Source organism: Oryzias latipes, chromosome 14, assembly GCF_002234675.1.
Source record: "Oryzias latipes chromosome 14, ASM223467v1".
In the NCBI taxonomy this organism is placed as follows: Eukaryota; Metazoa; Chordata; class Actinopteri; order Beloniformes; family Adrianichthyidae; genus Oryzias; species Oryzias latipes.
The window spans coordinates 8,390,654-8,417,574 of record NC_019872.2 but is presented as its reverse complement, the minus strand read 5'-3'; the positions used below and the strand labels follow the sequence as shown (position 1 = coordinate 8,417,574).

Genomic DNA, 26,921 nt, shown 5'->3' with positions numbered 1-26,921 from the left:
TGCTGAACGGTTTTTTGTGTTTTCTGTTTTCATAGATCATGACCACCTCTTTTACCAGCAGGGGACAGTATTTACACTGAACAGCTCTTCAAAAAACTGTTTAAAATTGTCAATGAGATTATATGATTGATTATTCTCCTTTTATTTGACAATGGAGAAGCTTGACTGACTGGATTTTGTCACACCTGCGAAAACGTACAGCAAGTGTAAATCTGCACAGCGTGGCTGTTCTTGGAGGGTTCTGGAATGTGTTGAGGACACATCATCCATCAATGACAACAACATTTAAAGTTAAATGGTCAAAAGATATTTGTATGGTCAAATTTATACTTTCTCCCAACAAACTTGTCAGAGGCATGAAAACCATAAAACTATTCTTCTGAAGTATTCAGTACATGAAGAGATTTCAGGATAATGATAGAAAAAATAGTTTTTTTTAAATAGACATAAAAGTTACTTGATGAGAACATTTGAAAAATATATTATTGGGACTTTTGGGTATTGTGTGTGCAAACAATTTTATTTTTTTCAGGCAAGGTTTTGCAAGTTATGCATTGTTTTTTGTGTAAAACCTTACAACTATGCGTCTTAGTTAAACATAAAACAACGTTAATGCGTAGTTTATCATTTGAGATCTATGAAATGAAGACGACTGTGATCTTTCATTGAACAAAGACATCACCTAGTACACAAATAAAAAAGACCAATGAGATCTAAACGGAACACTCGCGAGAGACCATCTATCCAATCAGATTTTGTACAACTCGTTAAACTTTTTGATTGACAGCTACCAATAGCGAACCAGAAACAGAGAAACCACAAAGGGGCGTTTCCAGGAAGAGTCAAGAAACACTTTCCTGTAATGGCGGACCAGACAGAGAACGAGTCTATTGGATTCAACGACAACAGGTTAGAGCTAGGGAAATTATGTCATAAATTAGATACAAACTGGACATAAAACTGAGCTTAATGGGAAATTTACTGTGCTTAAGTTCGGGATTTTTTTTGGTTAAGAGATTGGGATCAAATGAGATGCTTTCCTTGCGAATTTCACCACGCCAGCTAACTAGCTTCTAGCTAACTAGCCTGTGTTTTTAGGCGGCTCGCCTCGCCTCTGCTGTTCACACGCGGTAAACATTCACGTATCCAAAGTTCCGAGACTGGCCGACCGGCTAACATACATTGTGCTTGTTTTTAGGTAGCACAGAAATCCTAATATAAACATACTTTGTGAGTGAGCTAAATGTGCACAATTGTAAACAGCACCACTAGCGCACCCAATTCAGTATTTTTGAATGGGCTTAGGCTTAGCTTCTGTTAGCCTTAGCATAAACGACGATAATTAGCCTTTTTGTTTTCGATTTAGGTAATTTATCGTCAATTCATGTATAAATTCAAAGTTACGAGATGCAATTTTAAGCTTGACCATACTTAACAGCCCAGTTTTGTTCACAAATATCAGTTTTTTTAAACTTGACAATTCTTTTTACAGCTCATGATCATGAAACTGACCCTGTACAACTTTCGATTGGACGACTTGTCTGGATGTTAACGCTGTTGGTCCATAATTTTCTTTGGTGTGATTAAAGGACATGTTTATTTTGACTTGACATCCTACTAAAAACCTGTGATTGATCAGTGACTGACGTGATCACACACAGTGTATTCTGCTGTTTTAGGCGCAACGAATCAGTGTTGTAACAGATAATCTAATATTTCTTTATGTGAAGTTTCATTATTTTTTTGTGAACAAATAAATACTTAGCACCTCCCGTAAACATTGTAATAAAGCCTGTTATTCAAATTACATTTTTGCTTAATTGAATTGTTTACATTTAATGTGTGTTTATACTGAATATGTAGTGTAATACAGCTGCACAACATCATTTTCTTCTATATCACTGTGTTATTAGTCATTTAAACACTCTTAAACTCTGGTAAACTCATGTTTTGGAGTACTATAAATTCACTAATTGCATCTAAATGACCTTTGCTTGACCAATGGCCCCCTTTTTTCAGGGTTCCCGCAATGTCTTTAAAGCATTGAAATTATGAATTTGGAAATAGCTTAAAAAGTATTGCAAGCAAACGTTTACCTACAAACTTAAAAAAACAGCAATTTAAAAATAAGTTCCATTCAGATTTTGAAAATAATATTTTATTTTATTATTTAAGCAGGAAAATTTTAACTCAGACAAGCAACATAGACCAGACAAAACTGAGCAATCATACAATATCACCACTACAAAGATGAGCCATATAATTGGAATATTATTGCTCTTGCACAGCTTAGCATGCAGTTGTTTCTTGAAGTGATAAGACGCTTTATGATATTATGACCTTTTATTTTGTACCAGGATGGCGCAGCAGGCGGTGCGGTTTCGCAGCCCTGCTCCTGCCCAAGCTCCTACCCCTCCGCCAGCCCAAACACAAGTGTTGCGAGGCCCTCCACCGCTGCTCCGGCCTCCGCCGCCTCCTTTTGGGATGTTGAGAGGACCGCCACCTCGACCTCCATTTGCACGACCTCCTTTTGACCCCAACATGCCACCCATCCCACCCCCAGGAGGCATGCCACCACCTATTGGACCTCCTCATCTACAGGTGCAGCATGGAAATGTTTTTTTTTTTTTTGTAAAAAACAAAACAAAAAAAAGACTCCTTTTTGCAATATGTAGTAAAAGCTAACAAAATAAATCAACACAAAGATTTATCAAGCATAAATTAAACAAACTAACCACAATGAGCATTAGGGGTGTAACGATGCGCTAAAATTGACTTATGTAGGTGATCTGCTTAGTAAAATAAAATAAACTTTTAGCTGCCAGGAACCAAAATCTTTGGATACTTAACACTGGTAAAAAAAAAAACATTTTAACTTGCACATTTCTTTTCTTGTAGATCCGATCGTTACAGTCGGGTGATGCCGTTTTAATTGCGTTAACAGATTGGATGTGTTACCTGTGGCGTACGCTATCTTTGCACAGCATTCGACTTGACCAATTGTCTTTTTCCTTCATGGATGCTAACAACAAAGCCGAAGTGTTCCCACACAGGAGAGCGTAAGGAGATGGGGGGGTCTTCATCTCTGGCCTCGCATCTGCATTAGCCATATGTTGACATGCTTACTGTCCGTCGCCTAATAGCGTCTCGGAGGAAACTCACGGCTAACATTACTTCCGTCTCGGCGCAAAGTTAATACGGTGGCGACCTGGGGTTAGCCCCGCCTACAGCTACTAAGATTCATGGGAAGTGTGACAAAGCAGCTGGGTCGTTGTAATGCATGTGCAGGAAAAAAAGAAAAAACGTACCGAAACGTTACAGAAGTGAACCGAACCGAAGCCCAATCGATACGACTGTTGTTGTGAATTTGGGCTATACAAAGAAATTGAAAATTGAAATCGAACTGAAACTGCTGTACCGAAACGGTTCAGTTCAACTACGTGTATCGTTACACCCCTAATGAGCATTGGGTTTCTTTGGATTATCCCATCACTGTCAGTAGTCGAGATCCATAGCAACAAACCTAAATACAGGCCAGCCATAACAACGAGGTTAATTAAAAATGAAAGCTAGTGTAGGGAAGGCATCTTCCTCCAGACATCAACGTAAGGAACTTTTCAAAACAGAACCCCAGCAACTTGTGTATTTTCACAACCATAGGGCGCACTGGATTATAGGGCGCAGTTTCAGGTATGGGGGCTTTTTCTGTATTTAACACATACTAAAAGGCGCACAGGGTTTTAAGGCATGGGCACGTTTAAACATACCGGTAAAACATGCCTCCTAGTGTGTGTTTTTAAAAAGGCAGTGGGGACAAAACTGAGTTGGTTGTGATTTATCTAATTTATTTTCAGTCATCAATCAGCATCCAAAAATCCATCAAAGTCCTCTTCTTTTGTATCTGAAATGAGCAGCTAACTGTTATCAGTTTTTCAAAAACAGACCTGTGGTTATTGATTTACAACAGAGCCTTTGCTTTCAGCTCTTATAAGTTTTTTTCATGAATTCTATGACATTTTTTTTTTTAGTTTTTAATCTCTAACATTGAACCATCAAAATGAAGCTTGAATGGTCAAACTTCAGGATTTTCTGAAGCTGTTAATGTGTTCAACTGCAGTTCTTCACTGATGTGATCTGTTGAAAACGTTTAACATACATTCCTGACAAATATAAACGACCGATTTTTAACTTAATTAACCATTTTAATGGAAAAGGTGGTGACTAAAAAATTGGATTCATGGTTTTGTTATTGCACTGGTCCAAGTTCCTTGTGATGGTGCAAATGTACAACAATCAAGTTTTTATATTGACTTGCTGTTGGTTTAAGTAGCTGTAGTAGATGCTGGATATCCTCTCATTTTGGATACTTATATTGGTTCTTGAACAACTCTTTTTTTTCTTTTCTATACCGATTTAAAGAAACATTTTAAACAAGATGACGGTATCTTTAACACTTTAGTTTTGTTTTTTAAAACATGAATGTGTTTTGGGGCTTGTCCTATAAAGCAGAATACAAAGAAGTAAGCTCAAAAGGAAGAAAACGTTAATTATTTTGCAGTTTTAACAAAGTTCAGGCTGAAGGGAATAATTTGCTTTATGTAAAACCTGCTGCGTTAAACATTTGAATAAAACATACTGTGTTGAAAAAATGATTCTCTTGAGTATCAGTGTTTGCTATTAAGTTTTTTTTTAATTCAATATTGGATTCAGTTTGAGACCAAACCCTAGTTAGACAATTCGTTAAAGTATAAATTTTTAGGTCATTTCAGCTCAATTGAGACCCAATGAAAGGTTATTCAATTACAAATGTACAAAAATGTACTAAAAGTATTTAAGAAATGTGATTTTCTACTTAAAAATGAGATGGATTTAGTTGTAATCAAGGAATCAGTGAGCAGGTCAGATGTACTGTGTAGTTATGAACCAAGAGGCATTAACTCCAAACTAAAGCCATTAAAAGGCAAAACAAACTTTTTTCCCCCCCATTGTCTTTAAGTCTGACTCTGTTGACAGATGAACCTTCAAACTATCAGTTATTGTTCTGTTCAAACAAAACATCTGTCTGCTGATGGAGCTGTACTCTGTACAGTTTAAAAACTTCACCTGTATCTGTTTCTGCAGAGACCTCCATTCCTTCCTCCTCCCATTGGCAACCTGCCCCCTCCTCCAGGAATGCTGTTTCCTCCTGGGATGCCCCCTGTTCCTTCATCCGGCAACCCCGCCCTCAACCCTACAGAGGAGATTTGGGTAGAAAACAAAGCGTCAGAGGGAAAGGTAAATGGGAAAAAAAAAAGCAGTTGACAACATCTGCATCCTGTTTGTAAAGAGAAATCCTAATTTATTTGAGAAGAATTTAGCAGACTGTGGTTTGTTTGTGTCCCAGATTCGCTGAGAGGATTAGTTTTCCTTCCTTATTTAACAGCAAATATTATAGAAATAATGTAAACTGCGGTAACTTTCTTAGTTATAACACGTATTTGTCATCGTCTCTGCACAGATATACTACTATAATGCCCGGACCAGAGAGTCGTCATGGAGTAAACCAGAGGGAGTGAAGATCATCCAGCAGTCTGAGCTCAATCCTCTTCTGGGAGCGGGGGCTGCAGGCTCAGGTGCAAATGTGGGGGTGACTGCTGTTTCAAGCAGTGGCAACACTACAGTCAGCACAGCAGCAGCAGCCTCCCCCACACAGGCCCCAACCTCCACTCCCTCCCAGACGCTCACCTCCAGTCCGGACTCCATCACCAGTCCTTCCCCGTCTGTGTCCATGCCAGGTAAAGTCCCAACTCATGCAGGAACCACCTCTAGCTAAAATGGAAAAGTCATGACGCTGGAGGGCAAAACTGATTCACGTTTTCTTTCTTCCCTTCTCAAAAGCCACCAACGTATCAGACCACAGCCCTGTTGTTACCGTGACTTCAACTGTTTCGGTGTCGCCAGTCACCGTGGTGACCGTCTCCACAGTTCCCTCTCCTGTTACAGCAGTCCAAACCATGTCGCTGTTACCAACAGCCCTGCCACACAGCGTTCCCCAGCCCACAGCTACCATACCTGCCTTTCCCCCAGTCATGGTGCCCCCTTTTAGGGTGCCTTTGCCAGGAATGCACATTCCTCTGCCAGGTAAGGAAAGACTCGGTCCTCATATGACTCCAGATTCGCTTTCTGCTAATTTTGCCACAAATTGGTTCTTTTTTGTCTTGATAGGGAAAGGGAGTACATGAGTAAATAGCTTTACTGTCATAAATTGAGCAAATTCACTCAAATTAGTAACTCGTTAGTGGTTTTCTAGAAATATTATATGCCAGTTTGGATTGTCAGCACGACAAAAAAGGCAAAGAGTGGAATTCGAGTTTTTGCAGCGCTGCAAAAAAAAAAATCAATCTTTGTTTTCTGTCAAGCTTATGATGTGTGATTTAGGCCATCAGCGGAGGAGTTTGTTTCAACATTAATTTTTATTCCTGTTCAGTCTTTAAATGTTGCTTCACAGCCCACATGCTTCAGCTTTAACTGTGCATCAACAGTAAACACCCATCCTTGCACATTGAGACCAAACTCTGTTTTTGCTTAAAGACCCACTCTGATGAAAATGATGTTTTCAGTGTTTTTAATGTATTCTTATGGCATTTTTCTGATGATGGTGGACATATATAGAGAATATTAGTCTTCAAATTGCATTTCTGAGTATTTCTTAATTCAAGTTGTTGTGAATCAGGGGCAGAAGAAAACATGCAGTTGGAAAAAGATCTTATTTGTGACGTAGAAATATGCTGGACGGGCCACAAATTCCCTGCTCTGCTCCATTTGTCTGCATCCACTTGTAGACAAATAGATCCATGAATGTCATTTTTTCCCCCCAGCTGGCTCCAATATTTTTCGCCATTTTTGTGGTGTCTGTAATGTTAGGTTGGGGTTGTGAGGGCCTGTACCTACCAGGAGAGCGTGTGAACAGATGGGCAATGGGAAGTGGGGGCGGGCTTACTCCGCACCAACAGTCACGCCCGCAACTTGGAGGTGAATTTCTAATGAACTCCTGCTGCTCTGCAGAAACAATGTCCTAAAAAACAACCGTTTTGTGTGATTATCCCGTTTTTTTGGCCAAAAACGTCATAATCACACATAAAAGACCAATGGGAACGCTTTTACAACAGACAGAAGATGACCAGAGTGGGTCTTTAAGTGAATGAAAACCTGATGTTATTCAACAGTGCTTTAATTGTTATTTCAGGGGGCTGTTTATAGCTACACACAGTTAGAAAATGTTTTAGTCTTATCTTTTCCACCTTGAATTTATTTAAAACCATGTTTTTTTGTTTCTAAACCCTTTATTTACTATATAACGCAATTTCCTTTTTTTTTTTTTATAATCAAGTTTCATCAGAGAAATTATTATTTTAAAGGACGATGTATGCTTTTCACTGCAGCCTTTTGATTCTAAAACTATTTCTAAACAAGTGATTGTTTCACCGCTGCTGCATAATGGAGATGAATGTGAAGATGTGTGTGTATGAGTGGGACCACACACTAACTCAAGCACGGCGGTAGCTGATTTGTGGTGTCCTGCTGTTTTCAACCAGATGCTTGCTTGTCCGTTGTTCTTTCAGGTGTAGCAATGATGCAGATAGTAGGTGCGCCCTGTGTAAAGGCAGGCCCCAGCGCCAACGGTAAACACCCAGCCGCTCGCCTCTCAAATCTCCAGTAGATGGCATGGTAGTAAATGTCTACACGCGTTCTACGCTACATATGGGGACGTAAAAACAATTAGGGTGGTGTTGATTTTTGCTTAGAGTGGTTGCTGTTTAGCCTTTCAGACAAGGGGCCGATTTAAAGGATTTTATTGCTGTAATTTTTTTTGTCTTCCTTATCTTAATGTAAAAGATGGATGTTTACCGAGTTAAACTTGCTGCACGATTTTACTCCACACACAGGATCAGTTGCCTCTTAGGGGTTGCCATGACTCATTTGACAAAGTTTGATTGTTCTATTCCTGGCCCCACATGTCTTGAACTGTCTCAAAATATTGATGGTGTGCAAAGAAAAAGCTGCATACAGGATAAAATGGCGCACGTTGTTTTCTATGGGCTTTTCGTTTGAGTACAAAGGAGCTTATTGTGTTAGAAGACAACGTTTTATCATTCTCGGTCTGCCAGAGACCTTTTTATTTTGCTGTTGGCTACATTGTTGGGGAAGATCATGTATTTTGTTGTGAGGAGGAGTCATTTTGAACCTCGATTAGGAGCTGTAAACGCATGGTTAACTTTAGCTGTTTTGCATAGTGACGCTTTAGCTGTGTCGACGGTCAAAGCTACATGTTGTCGTCACATGCTTGTCTTTTTTTGTGGCATGGTCGTCAAGTGTGTGGTCACTTGTTTGTGTATGTGACCCGTGTTTTTTTTGTCAATTTGTTGTATGTTGAAGGTAACTTTTTATTTTTAATTTGCACACTTTCTACTCCAAAAACTCATTTTCCTGGAACCAAAATATGAACTATTTTTCATCCATCATAGCATTTATTGGGCTTGATGGTAAAATAACTGCTTGTTTAGGGCTTCTTATTTGACAGTCTCGATTAGAGTTCGACCAATGGCGTCTTAAAAGAACAGAAAACTACATTTTTTAAAATTGTTTCTTACCTTTCTAGTGTTTTTTTTTTTTGAAACTCAGGTTGGTTTTACCCTCATTTGCTCATAGGTCACACGTAGATGAAACTAGAGCGGAAACTAGCTTTTTTTTTTTTTTTTTTTAAATATGCATGTATAAAAAATAACTTTAATTCATTAAATCAGTGGGACTCTAGTTTTTATATCAAGTTAATGTTACAGGCATTTAGCCACCTCCTGTTTCACTGAGGAAAAATAGCTCGTCTAATCACCGGTTGTCTTGTCTCCTCTAACCAACAACAGGCATGCTTCCTGGGATGGGCCCACCAATAGTTTCCATGATGCACCCCCAGCTGGCACTTTCAGCTGCTCCTGCCTCCATGGCAGGATCCCTGCACCTCCCAGAGTGGACAGAATACAAAACAGCAGATGGTAAAACGTACTACTACAACAACAGAACGCTGGAATCCACTTGGGAGAAGCCACAGGCTGTTCTAGACAAAGGTAGGCTCTACTACTGATGAGCCACTGCGGTGAGTCTCACATTTCATTATGTCAAATGACAGTAGAACTCTTAAGGAAGGGAGACATTCAATAGTTGCAAGAACATCACAAAAGTTAACAGATAAACACAATCATTGTGTGTTTCCTCTTATTAACGTTTTTCCCCCCAAAAGGAGGCATCCCAGGGGGATCAATAATTTGTTTTTTTTACACCCTTACTAGAAAAAGAAGCACAAAAGCTCTGTGAACGTCTGGCTTTGGAGGAAGCAGAAGCAATGGAGATGGAGGATGAGGAGATCAAAGCAGCAAACATGAATATTGAGAAGGAGGTGGGTTAAAGACATTTGAAGGTTGCAAACATAAACTACTTTATCACCTAAGCCTGTATTCAAATGTAATAATGAAAACAAGAAAATGGCCAATAATATATAACTTTTGGTATTAGTAGTAATTTGTGGTTCACAATTTTGTCGAGAAGCTTAAAGAAGAAGAAATGACCGAAGAGGAGCGAGCGGCGCAGAAAGCCAGACCCATAGCCACCAACCCCATCCCAGGCACTCCTTGGTACGTGTTACAAACGTCGCTCATCTTTACTTCTTCTTTAGCAAAAGAAAACGGAAACGAACGCCTTTGTCTTCTCTTCTTAGGTGTGTGGTATGGACAGGTGACGACCGTGTCTTCTTTTACAACCCAACCACGCGGCTGTCCATGTGGGACCGTCCCGAGGAGCTTGTGGGTCGAGCGGATGTTGACAAGCACATCCAGGAGCCGCCTCACAAGAGGGGCGTAGAAGACGGCAAAAAGACAGGTGTGGACAAAAACAAAGACAGGCAAAGGATGACAAGCTTCTGCCAATTTTTTTTAAATTAGTTATGAAAGCTTAACACTTTATTGTTTAGATTGTTTTAATACATTTCAAAACTTTTGTGTCTTTTTGGGCACATTTACCCTAATTCTATTTATTATTGTGTCTCCTGTTTTTTTTTGTTTTTTGATCATATTTTTAATTTCCTTATACCTTGTAGTGTCTTATCATTTTATTTACTTTTTATACTTACTGCTGCTGTTGGACCACCCATAATTTAACTGCTGCTGGCAATTACCATAAAGTCTACACCAATTTCCAGTTGTGCAACCTTTAACACTTATCAAAAATACTTTGTTTAAAATCTTCTTTCTGCTCTTCATACAAGGTGTTATTAAGGAAGAGCCAGACTTGTCCAATGCTACAGAAGATATTCTGGATGAGGAGCCATCTAAAGCCAAAAAGAGGAAGTAAGTCTGGTATCACAGCTTTTAAGTTAAAGAGGTCCAAACCTCTGCAGCTCATTTTTTGTCTTTTGGTGCTGTTCAATGCTGACTTGTATTTGTTTTGTTGGTAACCTTTGGTCCTTTTCATTTCCACCTCACAGGAAGGAAGAACAGAAGGAGTCAGACACAGAGAAAGAAGCAGCCATGGAGGCGGAGCTTAAAGCTGCCAGAGAAAGAGCCATCGTGCCGCTGGAGTCCAGGATGACCCAGTTCAGAGAAATGCTGCTGGAGAGAGGGGTGAGGCTAAACGTGGTTCAGAATGTTCACATCAGAGGATAACATCACAGAACATGCTTCTTTTTTGCTGCATATAATGATGTAAACTCCTCCACATGAAAACTGATAAAACTAGTTTGAAACAGCGGCTATATGGAGGTTTAATTCATGTCTGTCTGTTCATAGCAGCTATTAAACCTGAAATCATGACATGACTGCATTTCCATTTAGAATTGATGGTTTTCTTCACATTTCGATGAAAACCTGGTTACTATGGAGTTGTCGATGTGTGGTAGCAGTTTCGTTTCTCTGTCTAAAACAAGGATCTTGCCCCCCCACAGGTGTCTGCTTTCTCAACTTGGGACAAAGAGCTTCATAAGATTGTTTTTGACCCTCGTTATCTTCTGCTCAACCCAAAAGAGAGGAAACAGGTTCAGTTCTTCTTCATTTCCGAATATGTTAATATGCTTAAACACAGTTAGATTTTATTCTTTATTTGGAAAACGTCTTTACTGATGACGTTTTTAACATGTTTTTTAGGTGTTTGATCAGTATGTAAAGACACGAGCAGAGGAGGAAAGGAAAGAGAAGAAGAACAAGCTTATGCAGGCTAAAGATGAGTTCAGGAAAATGATGGAGGATGCAAAACTCACACCCAGGTAAAGAAACGCTTCTTTTTGCTGCTCTGGTGTCAATTATTGTACTAAACTGGTAAAATCTGAATTTGTATCTTTACTTTAATTTGTATGTGTAAAATCTCAAAGAGGACAGCATAGGAGTGTAGAGTTTTAATGTTATTTATTATTTTTTATTATGTTACGATGTTGTGTACATCGTTCTTCATAATAATAAAATACATTAATATTTCTATGGATGTTAATTTTGCTCAACTTAAAGTTCAAACAGTATGAATTTATTTCCTGTTTTCTTTTTAGAACAACATTCAGTGAATTTGCTTTGAAGCATGGCAGAGATCCTCGGTTCAAAACCATAGAAAAGATGAAAGACAGAGAGGCCATCTTCATCGAGTTCATGACCGCCATGAGGAAGAGAGAAAAGGAGGACTCCAAATCCAGAGGAGAGAAGGTTAGTGACTGATTTTCTTCTGCTGACGCTCCGGTTTAAAGTTTAAACATATTGTAAAGAATGCAGAGGTTCATTTCAAAGTTGAGGGTTTCTTGTTTCTGATCTTACCCATGTACTTAAAGCACAAACTGATATTTTAGTTTCTTCTCCAGTTGCTTTTGTCCCCCCCACCAGCCCTCAATAACAGCTTTGTAAAATTCAGACATCATTTAAAACGTGCAAAAAAACATGTTTTTCTTTTTCCTTTAATTATTTTTATGTTACGTTTGACCTTTTATTCACCTCTCCAGGTGCCTGGAGAGGTGAATTTGTTTTCAAAATGTAGCTGCAGTACTTCTTAGCTAACATTACTTCCATTCCTGTTGTATTTATTGACTCAGTCCACATTTTTAAATCAACCCTTAAAAAAAGAACATTCAAAGAAAAGAAAAGAAACAACCAATGAGACGCTTGAGAGAAGAATTAAAAAGGGCTTTGCATTTGTGTCCACTATCAAACTAGCTTTGGTTGCTGAATCGGTATGAATGCACAGTTTTTCCCATTCATGTATCTTCAGTTCAATTTTTAGATGATTTCCTTTTCTATGAAGGAACCCCAAAATTATTTTATTTCATTTAGTTTTTGTAGTTTAAAATTGATTTGTTTCCAACATCAAAAAGATGTTTGTAGCAAACTCTATGTGGCATTTTAGCGTAAGAGTCTGCATGGTAGTTTGGGAGTGACTAAAGTATCACTGTGTGTATTAGTTTCTGTTCTGCTTCTCATGTATGGATTTATGAAATAAGTAAGAATCGTCTGTTTGTTTCCAGGTGAGACAGGACTTCTTTGATCTTCTGAGTGACCAGCACATAGATGGAAACCATCGGTGGAGCAAGGTGAAAGAGAGACTAGAGACCGACCCCAGATACAAGGCGGTGGACAGCTCTGCACTCAGAGAGGAACTGTTTAAACAGTTCATGGAAAAACAGGCCAAGGTAGAGAAAGCTCTGAGTTCTCATCAGCCTTTTCTGTGCTTTAGTTATTACCAAACTCAGTGTTTGCTTTGAAAGGACCAGCAGCTTTTTGATGATGCAAACCTTAAGTTTGACTGATCTCCATTAATGCATAACCCCTACCGTCATTACACAAAATAGCGTGAACACAAAACTGTGTGTGTGTGTGTCATCCTCCACAGAACGTGGACATTGAAAAGGAGCGCGAGTTGGAGCGGCAGGCTCGCATTGAGGCCAGCCTCAGAGAGCGGGAGCGGGAGGTGCAGAAGGCCCGATCAGAACAGACCAAAGAGATCGACCGGGAGAGGGAGCAGCACAAACGGGAGGAAGCCATCCAGCATTTCAAAGCTCTCATGTCCGATATGGTGAGTCAGCGTTATAACTTCCTGAAGAGTTGTTGACCTATGACGTTTCAACGTTTTATCAAGTCCCAAAGAGAAGCAACAAAGTAAAAACTGATGGTAAACATTTGGAAAAGATTCTCTGCACGAGTTTAGTTTTTGAGGCTTTATGGTGTCGACCTTGTTGAGGAGAAAAACGGTTGTTTTTCGCTACAGGTACGTTCTTCAGATGCAACGTGGTCAGACACGCGCCGCAACTTGCGGAAGGACCATCGCTGGGAGTCTTCATCACTGCTGGAGAGGGAAGAGAAAGAGAAACTTTTCAATGAACACGTAGAAGCACTGGCCAAAAAGAAAAAGGAACAGTTCAGACAACTACTGGATGAGACCAGCATGGTAAGAGGCAAAGGAAATGATGCTAGAAGCCTTTTGGTTTATTATTGACTTGATCACAAATGTACACCAAAATGATTTTTCTTCAGTTGTTTGGTATTACTCTAGGTTTCACCGTGTAACTAACTTGGTTTGCCTTCAGTCATTCGGTTGGATTTCAGCAAATATAACTTGGGGGTTGTTGTTTTGTTTTTTTAAAAGTTCCAGTTTGGACCACAGAGTTGTTAGTTCCTGCAAATCAGGCCATCCATAACCTCAGGCCTTCTCTGTCCACCAGGTGGCAGAAGTTTGTTCTTCTACGCTTTGTATGATCTGATTTATTTCATATTAACAGTTTATGCTTCTAATCAAGTATAGGTTTGTGTTGCAATGACAATAAAGGTTCAATTCACTTAAGTAGCACATCTTAACACATAGCTTCTGGGTTCTTTTTGTTAAAGAAGTGTTTTCTCCTTGTAAACTTTGAAAACCATGAAATACCAGCACAGCTTTTACAGTGGACCTTACTGTTGTTGATGACCCACTCAAAGGAAAATCTGGTTTTTCACATGATCTCGTGGCATTTTTTAGATGACGGAAACCATACTAAGAAAAAAAATTCAGCTTAAAATTGCCTTTATGGGTATTTCTTTATTCAAATCATTGTGAATCAGAGAAAGACGGGTTTTTGTTTTGTTTTTTTTGGCTAAAAACACGGCATCTATCTGAGTGGGTCTTTGACTATCACGTATTAAGTTGTATTTGCAGGAGCGCCTCACTTCTAAACATATACATTTATGTTAAAGATCACTCTGACGACTTCATGGAAGGAGGTTAAAAAGGTCATCAAAGACGACCCTCGCTGTATAAAATTTTCCTCCAGTGACAGAGTAAGGATGTTTCTTTTTTTTTTTTTATTCGTTCTAATTTTCTTGAAAAGAAGTTTTTATTTATTCTTATGTTTCACCTGGTTTTCTGTGTTTGTAGAAGAGACAGCGAGAATTTGAAGATTACATCAAAGACAAATACATAACAGCCAAGGCTGACTTCAGAACCTTGTTAAAGGAGACAAAGTTCATAACGTACAGGTTTGTACAGTTTACACCAAGCACAAGTTATACTTAAAGATCATTTTAAGCATTTATTTGAACTACTCAACATGTTTTAGTTGCATTAAGGAGATGATAAAAGTAATTCAGACAGAAATATCAACACATTTTTGTAGGTATTGAAATGACAAATTGTTGAATGACATTCTCCTCCTCACCCTCACTACACAATGATCTAAATGACTTCTGAATGCTGATGTGTTTTACCTGCTTGAAAGGCTTCTGCTCACCTAAATCCACATTTCAGAAGGTAGAACACACGGTGAAGTAAGGACTGCTGAACAAAGTATGTTTGGCATCTGCACTGAGGAAATGGTTTACATCAACGTTGACCTGTTTCTTATTCACTTCTAATTTCAGGTCAAGAAAACTGATCCAGGAGTCAGAGCAGCACCTAAAAGACGTGGAGAAGATCCTGCAGAACGACAAGCGCTACCTTGTTCTGGAGTGCGTCCCAGAGGAGCGCAGGAAGCTCATCATGTTCTACATTGAAGACTTAGATCGGCGAGGCCCTCCACCTCCTCCAACCGCGTCAGAGCCAACTCGACGCTCCACCAAGTGACCAACTACATCTTCATGGCCGTTGTCCCATCTGTCAGTGCGCCCCTCTTTGGCCAGAGCATGACCTCCCTCAGCACCCCACAAACCCTGGTCTCCAGGCCCACAGGTGGCCTTGCAGTGTTATCGCCTGGGGTCATATTACATAAAGATATAACATTGAGATGAATGGTTATGCTCTTTGTGTTATCTCACCTCTTAGCCCTGAAGTAGCCTTCTATCTAAGGCACCAGCAGGGAACAGAGGTTTCCTGACCGGTAGGTAACCGCCGACCTCTGACCTTCCATAGACAACATGCGAGGGAGGGAGGGAGGGAGGCAGCTGCCTGAGCAGCCACACAGATGTAAGATAGCTGATGTAAATGAATTTGAGTGTATGCGAGCCTGTGTGTGTATGAATGTCTCGCACACTTCCAGGTTTGTGTGCATTCGATTGGAGGCGTCCTTAAGCCTTACATCTCCACTGTGCCAGTCATGTTTCAGGCTCAGTGTGAATGTTAGTTTAAGCTCAGTGGTTTATTCCAATGTGGCAGCAGTTTCTTTGTTGAATTAATTAAAGGAAACTTCCACAGTTTTTCAACACGTGTCCTGAGATTTCATTTAAAAGCTATTCAACTGCTATTAAACTATTCTAATATTTTGAAAGAAAGAGTTGACTGGTTACACTACAGAACCTGACTAAAAAATAAAATCACCAATGAACACTAACGAATAATGTAAATACATCTAAATGTTTTCTTTTAACATGCAGACTTGTGTGATAAGGGTGATTTGTCTATTAATGGCTTCTATGGGTACTTTAAAAACTTTCAGAAGTGTTTTTAAAATTTAAAGTTATTAAAATTAAAAGTCGTGCAATTTGGATAACAGGTTAACATGATACCAGTGTTTACACAAAACTGAGTCAGAACTGCAGGTTGGAAAATACTACTGAAGTAAGAGTAGTGTTTAAAATATTGCTCAAGCAGATTTAATGTGTGACAATCTACTAAAAAGTAAAAATAAAATAAAAACAGGATGCCTTTAAAGGTCTCAGATTTGTTCTAAACATTTTTTAAAAAAATTTGGAAGGGTTCCACAGCCCCGTGACCCCAAGTGGGCTCCAATTTATTATGCAATGTCTTGTAATTTATTACAAATTGAAACAGGATGTCTCAAAGCACAACACAAAACTAGAGTAACTAAATCATTGAATATATATCCAAATTTAGTATAAGTTTTAAACTTTGTTAGAATCTCTTGATAAATTAAAAAAATTTCAATAAGCATAAATCAACAAATTCAAATTGATGTATTTTTTAGGCTTTTACTGTCAGGATTATTGTTTACGATATTTGCAAGAGAAAAATTGTGAATGAAAGCATATTGCTTTCATCTTGAATGTACTCGAGTAAAAAAAGTGCGATGCAGTAGAACTACAAAGGAAGTTCAATTTTACATGAAACCACTGAAGTAAACTGAAAAGAAACGTTTCTGCGCAGGTTTCCATAATCTCATTGGTCCCAGGGTTGGGTCACGTGATATTGCCGGATGTTAATTCATCGTCGGACCGTTACGTTTCCGACCGATGAATCGTAGTCAAGCTCCCTTTGGTTTAATAACAGCAATTTTTGCTTTTAATAATGCGGTTGTACAATGAGTTAAATCATAGAAAATTTTAGTATAGAATGTAATTGCTAAGGAAAACGCATGCTTATCTGTGAAACGTACCGTAGCTGAGAAACACTGTTAGGCTAATCTTCACCCGCCTGCCCTCTCTGTTGCCGCTATGCGCCGTTTTCGCTTCTCGATTTGCGTCCCTTTGCTGTTAGCTTGGTCCATTGTTGGAGAACCAGAGACCCCCACTAACGTTGATGGAGCTCCACCTTCTAAAATCGGTAGGCTGGATGGTCATCAAACGTCAAAGCTGGAGCGCCATTGAGCTAACATGAACAACAATCAATCTTCATAGAAATGTCTAGTTTTATTAAATTCATGTTCTTAGCTGATATTTCAAACATTACCAAAATCCTACTTTGACTGGAGAACATCTGTAATGTAAAATAAGATTCTTATCCTACTTCAATGAATTTTAAAAGTATTGTTTTGGTGGATCATTTGTCATTCATCATTTTTTCAAAAGCCTCATGGTCAGAAAGTTCATTAATTTATTTTTTATTTAAGTTGTATTATTTGGATTTGTCAAATTTGAGTATTCATTTTACATATTGTCTGCCTGATTCCATAAGTTCAAATTATTAAATCTAATGTTATCTGTAAAATCTTCTTTGCTTTGATGGCACTTTAATAGAATTCAATCCAAATCGACCTTTTTTATTGTCTTGTTTTGCACACATTCGTGCAATTTTTGCATACATACAAAAATAAAAAGCCTGTACAGTTCTGGTCAAGGTTAAAACGAGGAAAAATGGCAAACAGCATAAGAAATGAGCAGTTAGTTTAGTGTTTGCTCACCCAACATTCTTAAAAATGTGTCATATATTTACTACTGAAAGACAAAATACTACTTACTTTAGCCACCTTCTCATCCTTTTTTATTTCTAATTCCACCCTTTAATTGTGCCTGTTTTTCAGCTGTGGTTGGAGCAGGGATTGGAGGCAGCGCCACCGCCCATTTCCTTCGCCAACACTTTGGCCCTGATGTGCAGGTGGACGTGTACGAGAAGGGCGAGGTCGGAGGCCGGCTCGCAACTGTAACAGTCAACCACAATGACTACGAGTCTGGGGGCTCCATCATCCACTCCCTCAACCTCCACATGCAAGAGTTCGTCAAACAGCTCGGTAAATGAACTTTTTGACACTAGGCAACAAAAACCGAGTCTCAACAGTGGAGGATGTTGATCCTCTGTACCTGGCACAAAGTAGATGAGCATTTCTCTGTTTTTTATATATATTTTTTAGATTTTAACATTTGTTTTTAGGTTAAATTCTCCTATCAGTTAATTTTGGAGGATTTTGCATAAGTATACTTTATAGCAAAGTATTGGTTTCAGAAAGCTACATTGTACTATGTGTTATATATTTTAGAAATAATGAAGGTAGTGTATTCTTTCTCTTAATAATGTATATACTATTTGAAAACTTTTGGGCCATTTTTGTCTCTGAACTTCTAATAAATGCCTGGCTAAAATAAATGTTTAGATTTCTCAGGAGCTAGCTCTTTTTTAAATGATTTGATCTCTCTGTATGTTTATGTCTACCTGTCCTTTTGTGTTGCCTTTTTTCCCCCTTTAAGGTTTGAAGTATCGTCGAAATGTGGCGGGGAAGACGGCGGTTTTTAACGGAGAGGAGATGATTCTGGAGGAGACAGACTGGTACTTGCTGGACTTGTTCCGCCTGTGGTGGCGCTATGGAATCAGCTTCATCCGGTTGCAGATGTGGGTGGAGGAAATCATGGAGAAATTTATGAGGTAGTATTTTTACAGCAGCTACTTAGTGACTTATTGATGAGGGTTGGCTGTGTTAGAGCTCGGCGTGATGTTAATTGTGTGGAATTCATTATTTACACCCTGGACATCCACAACATCAAAGCCACTGAAAGTGACACCACTGCAGACCAAGTCAATACAAAGTAAATGTAAAATTTTCATTTTACCATATAATTCTAGTAAATAGCATTGGGTTTCTTACTTTTATTTGTTTTAGCTGTAGTTACCAACATAATATTATATCTTATTTTAAGATAAAACATGATTTATGCATTGATATATCTTGTAATCTACAGTTATTTTGCCACCCGGGAGCTGTGGCTTTTCTACTTGCTGAGCTCAAACGTGATATTAAATACAGTATATGCCTGCAGTTGTGTGCATAAATTAGTTTTTTTTCTTCAAAATTTAAAGGTGCGGCTTAAAAAGTTCGAGTGTGGTTTGGTTGATCAACCTTTGCTCATAATGAAACTTAACATTTGGTGTTTCAGTAAATTAAAGGAATGAAAGGATATGAAAAAGGATGCTTTCAGACCATATTTTAGGCTTTTGAAGAATGTTTTTATGTATTTCTATTCACTCAGTACTGTGTTGGACCTCCTTTTGCATGAATTACAGCATCAATGCTTTATGCCATGGAAGCCATCTGCTTGTGGCACAGCGTAGGTTTAGTGGAAGCCCAGATTACTTTGACAGCTGCCTTCAGATCATCTGCATTGTTGGCTCTGGTGTCTCTCATCTTCTTCTTTAGAACAGCCCAGAGCTTCTATCTCAGGTCCAGGTCATGCAAGTTTGTTGGCCCGTCAAGCACAGTAGCAACATGATCAGTGATTCTGCTTTTGGCCGTGTGGGTGCTGAGTTCTACTAGAAGAAAACTCAGAATCTCATCACAGCTTGTCAGCAGAGAGCAGGATGAAGTCCTCCAGAATTTCCTGATAGATGACTGTGGACTTCAGAAGACACAGTGGTCCAACATCAGCAGATGATAAAGCACCTCAAACCACTGCTGACTGTGCAAACTTCCCACTGGACTTCAAGCACTGTGGATTCTGTGCCTCTCCGCTCTTCCTCCAGATTCAGGGACCTTGATTTCTAAATTACTTTTACTTTCATCTTGCTCAGGTAAGATGCTGCTGTCATCTCTAGTTCAGGAGTGGCTTTACACGAGGATTTGTCTGTGTGGTGCAGACTTAAACGTTAGTCCGCTCATTCTAATGTTTCCCCAAATTCCTTGAATGGATTTTCCTTGACCATCCTCTGAAGGCTGTGTTCATCCATATTCTCTCACTTCATTTTTTGATAGAGGATACAGCACTCTGCGAACAACCCGCTTGCTCAGCAATGACCTACTTGTGAAGGGTGTTGATGACTGTCTTCTGGACATCTGTCAAAGTCAGCTGTTTTCCTCAGCTGACTCGCTCAAACTGAGACCATTTAAAATCTGAGGAAACCTTTGCAGCTGTTTTTGAGATTATTGATAGATTAGGGTGTCGCACTGTGAGTTTCTAACTTTGAGTTTTTTCATTATTTCACAACATCTGCATGAGAGCATGGGTGCACTTCAGTCAGAGGCTGAAACACCCTCACTGCAGGAAGGAGCATGATGCAGATCTTTCCGTCTATCAGCTATTAGACTCTACAGCTATAGACCTTTTTTTCATTGTGTTATTTATTATCCTCTGTTCTTAAAGAACTATGGTTACAAATCAAATTTCCCCATAGTGGGATCAATTAAATTTCTATTCTATTCTATTCTATTCTATTCTATTCTATTCTATTCTATTCTATTCTATTCTAACATGCTGATATATTTTCAGAAAATGGATTTTGATATTTAAAGTAATGATGAAAAAATCTTGAACCATTGTAAATTATTCTCAGTTTTTAAGTGAGTAAAGCTCAGAATTTCCCTTTTATTCCTCATCTGTCACCATCAACCTCAATTTCCTCCCTCAGGAAGTAATTTATATCTGCATCACTTCTGAGGCAACAACAATAATCTTTTTTTTTTCCCTGTCTGTTTTGATCTGCATGCATGGTTACCAGGACAACCGTTTTTTCTCTCTTTTGTATCCAGGTGAAGGGAACGACTAAAGTGCCAACTTGAGTCTTTAAATATGTCTGCAAATTCAGTGATTGACTGTAATGTGTGTGACATAACAGGATCTATAAGTACCAGGCCCACGGCTACGCCTTCAGCTCTGTGGAAGAACTCTTGGACTCTCTTGGTGGCACTGGCTTCATCAACATGACCAGACGGCCGCTCTCCGATTCGCTGCTGGAGCTGGGAGTGTCTCAGCGCTTCATTGATGAAGTCATTGCGCCCGTCATGAGGGTCAACTACGGACAGAACGTCAGCATCCCTGCTTTTGTAGGTCAGCTGAGTGAAACAAAACAACAACCCAGCAGCTGAGAAGGAGAGCATGTGGAGCTAACAATGTGACAAAAGCTGTATTCATTTATTTAGGGACAGTTTTTTAAAAGGCATGCTGATGTGGAGAAATCATTAAAAATGGGGTCTGGAGGAGTCAACACAAGAGAGGAAAGGAAGGTGAAAGGAAGAGGGTGGGGGGGTTTGCAAGAAGGAGAAAATAGGAAAATGTGTAGGTGGCTTGGTAATTGGTTCATAGCACTCGGCTGTGTCCTTTACGCCTCTATGTGTGTTGCAGGCGCCGTTTCTTTAGCCGGCGCCCAGAACAACCTGTGGGCGGTGGAGGGAGGCAACAAAATGGTGTGTTCAGGTCTGCTAAAGATGGCCAACGCTAACCTGCTGCAAGCGCAAGTCAACTCTATCTCCCCTGTCCCTTCAGGTACTCCACCTTGTTGTTTGCTGAATAAAATCAGGATTTGTGTATTAGAAAATTCCCATTGTCTTTAGAAACATAGAAAAAGCACATTTGGAGCAAAGAGCCCAGAGGGCTGTTTTAGGTTATAAAGACCTGCATCAGAAAATGTGGAATTGATATAAACAGAAGTAGAGTAGGATTGAAAACGACTTGTACATCTACTTTTATTCCAGGGGATGCACTGGAGTACCAGCTGAACTTCACCACAGCAACAGGGACAACAGGATCTGAACTGTATAACATTGTGGTATTGGCGACTCCGCTCCAGGCCAGCATTGGGTCTGAGCTCCAGTTCCAAGGCTTCACCACGCCATTTGACCAACTTCCTGGCAGCTATCACAGCACCGTAGCAACCATTGTTCACGGATACCTAAACACCTCCTTCTTCGGTTTCCCGGACCCTCGGCTCTTCCCATTCGCCAGCGTTCTGACTACCGATACGCCCAGTCTGTTCTTCAACAGCGTGGCCAGTGTTTGTCCCGTTAACATCTCAGCGGGTTTTCGCCGCAAACAGCCACAAGAGGCTGGAGTCTACAAGGTGTTCTCGCCACAAACGCTGGACAAACCAGAGCTAAAAATGCTCTTCAGGTCAGTCTGATGAAGTTACTGTAATGTTTTTGATGTTCGCGTTCACACAGTTTTGCCTTATTGAGATTCCCTGTTGTCTTTCCCATATCTCTGAATTGTAGGTCTTACTACTCAGTGCAGGTGACGGAGTGGCAAGCGTACCCTCACTATGGCAGCAACCAGAGACTTCCTCCAGTGGAGCTCCATCCCAATCTCTATTACCTCAATGGTATTGAGTGGGCCGGCAGTGCCATGGAGATGAGCTCTGTGGCTGCCAAGAACATTGCTTTGTTGGCTTACCACCGCTGGAACAGACAGACCGAAATGGTAGATCAGAAAGATCTGATGCACAGGATCAAGACAGAACTTTGATGTGGTTAGACAAAGGCTCCTGGATTAAGTAAAAACTGCAGGAGGATGTTGCAGCTAAACTTGAAGCTATGATATTTTTTTGCCTTTCATTTTAGTTTACAAAATGTGGCCGAGGCTTTTTAAAATTTTCACTGAACACTGAGGGCAACGGGAAGCTCCATGCATTTTCTGAGGAGCTTTTTAAATCTAAGACCATTCTACCTCCTAGGCATCGGTTCTCAGTAGTTATGCCAAGGTAGATGAGCGGCACACATGTATGGTGCTTCAGGACAATGCAGAATAACTCAATTTTACAGTTATGTCAACAAACATGCTTTCATTTTGACAGATATTAGAACTTCAGCTTGTTTGGATGAGAACGTTTGAGGCGACCCCTTTAGAAATGTTTCACTCTTTCTCTCTTTGGGCCAGTGATGTGATCAAACATCCAATGGTTTTGCTTTAGAAAACTCTGCTGCCACATACTGTATCTTAGCAAAGAGTCTGTAAATTATTATAAAATTGCTTCTTTTAGTTGCTACTGTTGTGAATTAATGAAAATGTGAATAAATGAAAGAGTCTCTGCGTTGTTTTCTACACTAGATTCTGTAAGATGCTTTGACTGTCATCCCCATCCCACTGCATTAGTCTCACTGCTGGGACTGATAATGCAGCAGCTAAAAGTCAAGTCTTATCAAAGTAAAAGATTTTCAACAATGAACAAAATAATTAGGCGGTGACTCATAGCGGTGACCACTGGTGCTCTCTTGCGCCTTTCATCAGACTCTTTCATTATCTCCCCTTCCTGCTGCTATTGTTGCGTAATCCAGCGGAAAGAATTTTCTATTTGGGGAATAGAGCCAACCAGCTTTCACACTGAGCTGGGAAAAAAAACAAAAACAGAGGACAGATCAGGGACTGTTGCTGGTTAGCGTGACCCCTTTTTCCTCTTAAGCATGAAAGGCAGATTGAGTTATGCTTCTTATTGAGGGTGTGATTTTGTGAAAATGCATGTTAAAGCTGACTTGTACAAATGCCAAAATGAAAAACAAAAAAAAAAAAATCAAAATGGCCCAATTTGTTGACTGGGCGTGTCGTGGATTTCATTCATCCACTAACAACGTTAAGACTTCAAAGACTGTTAGTTGTTAGTTGTGTCTTGTGAGGATCTAAGGAAACAGTTCCAAACTGGTGGACAAGCTGGAAATAAAGTTGTCTGAAATTCCTAAAACTGTATTTTCTTTTTATTATTTATGTAGTTAGTTTTGGCATACGGCTGTTAGCAGTCAGCTGTGTGTTTCAGAGGTTTTAGAGAGCTAATGAGTTGCATACAATTGTTCCAAAAAAACTATGTAGAAAAAAGATGTATTATTTATAGACCTGGTAAGTATGTAATCTTGAGGTTTTTCAGTTGTAACTAAAAGTATTTCAGAAAAATCAAGAGAACTTTATGATTGAGTTGCAGGATTTGGTCTTCGGGCAAACCGGACTTCAAAGATCTAAACGGGTGGGAAGTGAGGGCCGCATTCCTGCCCGTTTCCCAGCGTTCCCTTCTCTGGCATGTTTATTGTATTTGGCTGGACACACCTGATTCAGGTGAGTAAGTCAGTGGTATTGGGTAAACATGCAGACACACTGGCCTTTGAGACCAGGAGATGCCCACCGCTAATCCAGAATCTGTTCATCTGAGTAGCTTCTTCGGTTCTAAATGCTGCCGGTCATTTATTAAAAACTAGAAATCATGTGAGCAGATACACCTGTTAATAATTATCAGAATGGCAGCTATAGCTTCTTTTTTCCTCAAAGATTGCAGTACTGATTAGGGGTTCATTGTTTGTGTGTCAGGTGTGAGTGGAACCCCAGTCTCCTCTGCAACAAACTCAAAATATGTCAAATCAGAATTGATGACAATAGAGGACTTTAAACCATCTGTCCTCCCTGTCCATAATGTGACTTTATTTTCTTCAAAGGAGGGTAGTGGAGACGGTTATAACAACAATTGTGAGATTTGTGGTACAAGCACCAAATTTGGCATGGATGCATCTTAGGATTCCCTCTCTGTCAGAAAAGCATGTTAGACACAAGAAAATCCAAGATTTTAAAATACATAATAGTATTCTGTAGACTAACATGCTTTTCTTAAAGAGGGGATTTTTAAGGATTGTCCATGCCAAATTTGGTGTTTGTACTACAAAATGCACAATTTGTCAGAAATCTGACCCTAACCTGCTCTGCTAGTGTCCACATGTGTTCAGGTCCAGCTGAGTTGCTGAGTCCTGGTCTGGTATTATGGCTGTTCCGTGCTGTGTCATCCTTTTGGGGAGGAGTTGTTTAGTTCCCCCAAAGTACCGATCAGAGCACTCCTGCTTATTGTCTTGTCTTTGGATTGGATTTTTTTTTGTCTTGGTGTATTGCTAGGTCTAAAATGAACGTGGTTTGTGTTGAAGATCCGTCAGAGTTCCTCAGATACACCTGACATGTAAGGAGGACAATCTCCCTCCTCTGCTGCTCCCCTTCTTTCATAGTCTGAGCCTGATAAGTTCCCCTTTTTGGCTTTCACCAAAGTCCAGCTGGGATATTCTCAGATCCCAAGGGCTGTGTTATTGCTCTGATTAATCCCGGTTTACAGTCAAGAGGATGTCAAACATAACATACTGGTGTAAATTGGGTTTCTTGTACACCTTAATGCTCACATTCTGTTTGTACAGAGCAATCCAACAGATACAGATTAAAGAATGCTGCTTACATATCAGAGAAGGGAGGAATATTAACTAAGTTATTTTGAAAGTGAAAGAAATGTGAAGTTCTGACATCTTGGCTTAATGCCTCTTTTGCTTTTCTCTAGAAGCTTCAAAACTGTTTTGCCAATTCTGAGATCGATTCACCAAGTGAAGATCCAGACACAGAAAATGTATCAAATAAAGTTACTTTTTTCTCAAAAATAGAAAAAAAAAAACCCTGTGCCTTTTAACGAAACCAACACAAACAAAATTATCTCCCGCTTCATCAACTGAACAGACTAACACACAGGACTAACAAGAAGACACACCAGGGGAACATTTACAGTGGCTAATTAAACTACTTTATAAGCATAAGGGAAACTTAACACAGGCAAGATTTAAGATAAGAGGTGGTCTTCCTGTGAAAATACAAGAAACATATTTGTATGACAACCCAACAAACCTAAAGCCAACAAACTTGATTTAAATTCATCCATAGTTCCTCCCTTGGAAAAGCTGGGTGGATGACATCTGACCCTTTGGCCTGGCTGTTCTACCCTTAGCAAAAAGTACTACACTTCAAGCTTATTTTATTAAGTACATGGAGTGTAAGAACACGTATAGTAAGTATGCTGTAGTCCACGTACGGGCATTAAAGGAAGTATACTAACTGAATACTTCTTAAGACTAAATTGGAAGATTTTAAGTTTACCTATAGCATATAAAAAGTAAATTTCAAGTAGGCCAATACTGTCTCACTTTTAGTATAGATAAAGTATGTATTAAAATAATACTGAAGTACATTTAAATAGACTACTTTTTGCTCAGGGTGTGTTCATGAATTAATTTTAGAGCAGAAACCTCCAACCCCACCATGACCAACAGTAGAAACTCAAAACAGGTGGCATTAATTAAACGGATGACAGCCTTTATAATTAGAGTAAAATATACTAACATATTCTTGAGGTTTATGCAAATAAACACAAATGCACTGTTAAAACACAAAACATTTTTTTAAATTCTAACTCGTATAAATGTGTGGGTTTTAGTTATTAATAAAAGATGAGTAATTGAAAATTGTAAACTAATTTAACTATTAAACTGTGGAAATATAAGGTGTGCAGTTCATGGAAGTTTACCACCATTTTCAAATGCATGCGACAATGCTGTCATCACAGTAATACAAAAAAAATTTCAAACCACAACACAATCTGAGAAAATCTAAATATGTGAAAAAATGTCTCTTACAAGTGGTTCATGGTTTCTTTCTTTTCCCTTAGCAAAAAGTAGTCTAAGAATACTACAAGTATAGTCTGTACGAAAAGTGAAGCCGTATAATTTAAGTTTACTTTTTAAATACTATCTAAATATTTTAATGTTCCAATACACCCTGAAAAAGTATTAAGGTAGTTCAATTTCTACACTACGGTCTATTGCTATATAAAACAATAAAAAAAGAAACATGCATTTTGTTGAATGAGTCACAGAGAAGAGTAGATTCTATGCACGATTATGCAGAAACTGGAAAATTAGCCGTTTCCATTCCAACGACTAACTGTTAATTCTGCCATTGACTCTCATTTGGTGTTTGGTGGATTAGATTAGATGATAAATGTTTAAGCAAGGAGATATTCTGGAAAATAAACATTTTTAGTCTAACTAGAAAAACCACACGAATGATTCGTTTTTGTTTGTTCTTCTAATTTAGAATTGTGGCCATCTTGTAAGTGCTCCAAATTAAAAGTTTACTCCAAACGGAGCAAAGGAAAAAAGGTTAATTACGCGGATTTATGGTAAAGAAAAGCAATTTTACAAAATAAATTTTATTAGAGGGATTATTTTAGTCATTTCATTTCTTTTAGCGTTGATTGATATTTCATCACTGTAAAATAAAAACGCTGAAATGTTGCAGAAATGTTTTCGC

The 26,921-nt window shown here is 39.1% G+C and overlaps 2 protein-coding genes across 4 annotated transcripts; both read left to right on the top strand.

The window, feature by feature from the left end:
* Positions 1–813: 813 nt before the first annotated feature.
* Positions 814–15,665, top strand: tcerg1 (transcription elongation regulator 1). Of its 3 annotated transcripts, XM_023962223.1 has the most exons (22): positions 814–909; positions 2,358–2,601; positions 5,122–5,274; positions 5,498–5,774; positions 5,878–6,120; positions 6,904–7,011; positions 7,602–7,661; positions 8,901–9,101; positions 9,324–9,430; positions 9,580–9,665; positions 9,749–9,909; positions 10,295–10,376; positions 10,514–10,649; positions 10,970–11,059; positions 11,169–11,287; positions 11,564–11,714; positions 12,524–12,688; positions 12,889–13,071; positions 13,264–13,443; positions 14,226–14,309; positions 14,407–14,507; positions 14,889–15,665. In XM_023962223.1, exons 1-22 carry the CDS (start codon positions 863–865, stop codon positions 15,088–15,090), a joined length of 3,180 nt encoding a protein of 1,059 aa, XP_023817991.1. In that variant the 5' UTR covers positions 814–862; the 3' UTR covers positions 15,091–15,665. The 3 variants fall into 3 exon arrangements, with proteins under 3 accessions (XP_023817991.1, XP_023817992.1, XP_023817993.1); XM_023962224.1 differs by lacking the exon at positions 6,904–7,011; XM_023962225.1 differs by lacking the exons at positions 6,904–7,011; positions 7,602–7,661.
* Positions 15,666–16,597: 932 nt separating this feature from the next.
* pcyox1l (prenylcysteine oxidase 1 like) lies at positions 16,598–23,499 on the top strand. The gene is made up of 7 exons (XM_004076153.4): positions 16,598–16,962; positions 17,660–17,866; positions 18,321–18,495; positions 20,677–20,888; positions 21,183–21,323; positions 21,533–21,947; positions 22,049–23,499. The coding sequence occupies exons 1-7, from the start codon at positions 16,854–16,856 to the stop codon at positions 22,296–22,298; spliced, it is 1,509 nt and encodes a 502-aa protein (XP_004076201.1). The 5' UTR covers positions 16,598–16,853; the 3' UTR covers positions 22,299–23,499.
* Positions 23,500–26,921: the final 3,422 nt, after the last annotated feature.

What these genes read in the sequence shown, in the direction of transcription:
- tcerg1 (XM_023962223.1), top strand. Translation starts at nt 863, where the DNA reads ATGGCGGACCAGACAGAGAACGAGTCTATTGGATTCAACGACAACAG. An exon ending in GTCACGCCCGCAACTTGGAG is followed by an intron (nt 7,012 to 7,601) that starts GTGAATTTCTAA and finishes TTGTTCTTTCAG; the next exon opens with GTGTAGCAATGATGCAGATA. An exon ending in ACAAAGTTCATAACGTACAG is followed by an intron (nt 14,508 to 14,888) that starts GTTTGTACAGTT and finishes TTCTAATTTCAG; the next exon opens with GTCAAGAAAACTGATCCAGG.
- pcyox1l (XM_004076153.4), top strand. Translation starts at nt 16,854, where the DNA reads ATGCGCCGTTTTCGCTTCTCGATTTGCGTCCCTTTGCTGTTAGCTTGG. An exon ending in CAGCATCCCTGCTTTTGTAG is followed by an intron (nt 20,889 to 21,182) that starts GTCAGCTGAGTG and finishes TGTGTGTTGCAG; the next exon opens with GCGCCGTTTCTTTAGCCGGC. An exon ending in TATCTCCCCTGTCCCTTCAG is followed by an intron (nt 21,324 to 21,532) that starts GTACTCCACCTT and finishes CTTTTATTCCAG; the next exon opens with GGGATGCACTGGAGTACCAG.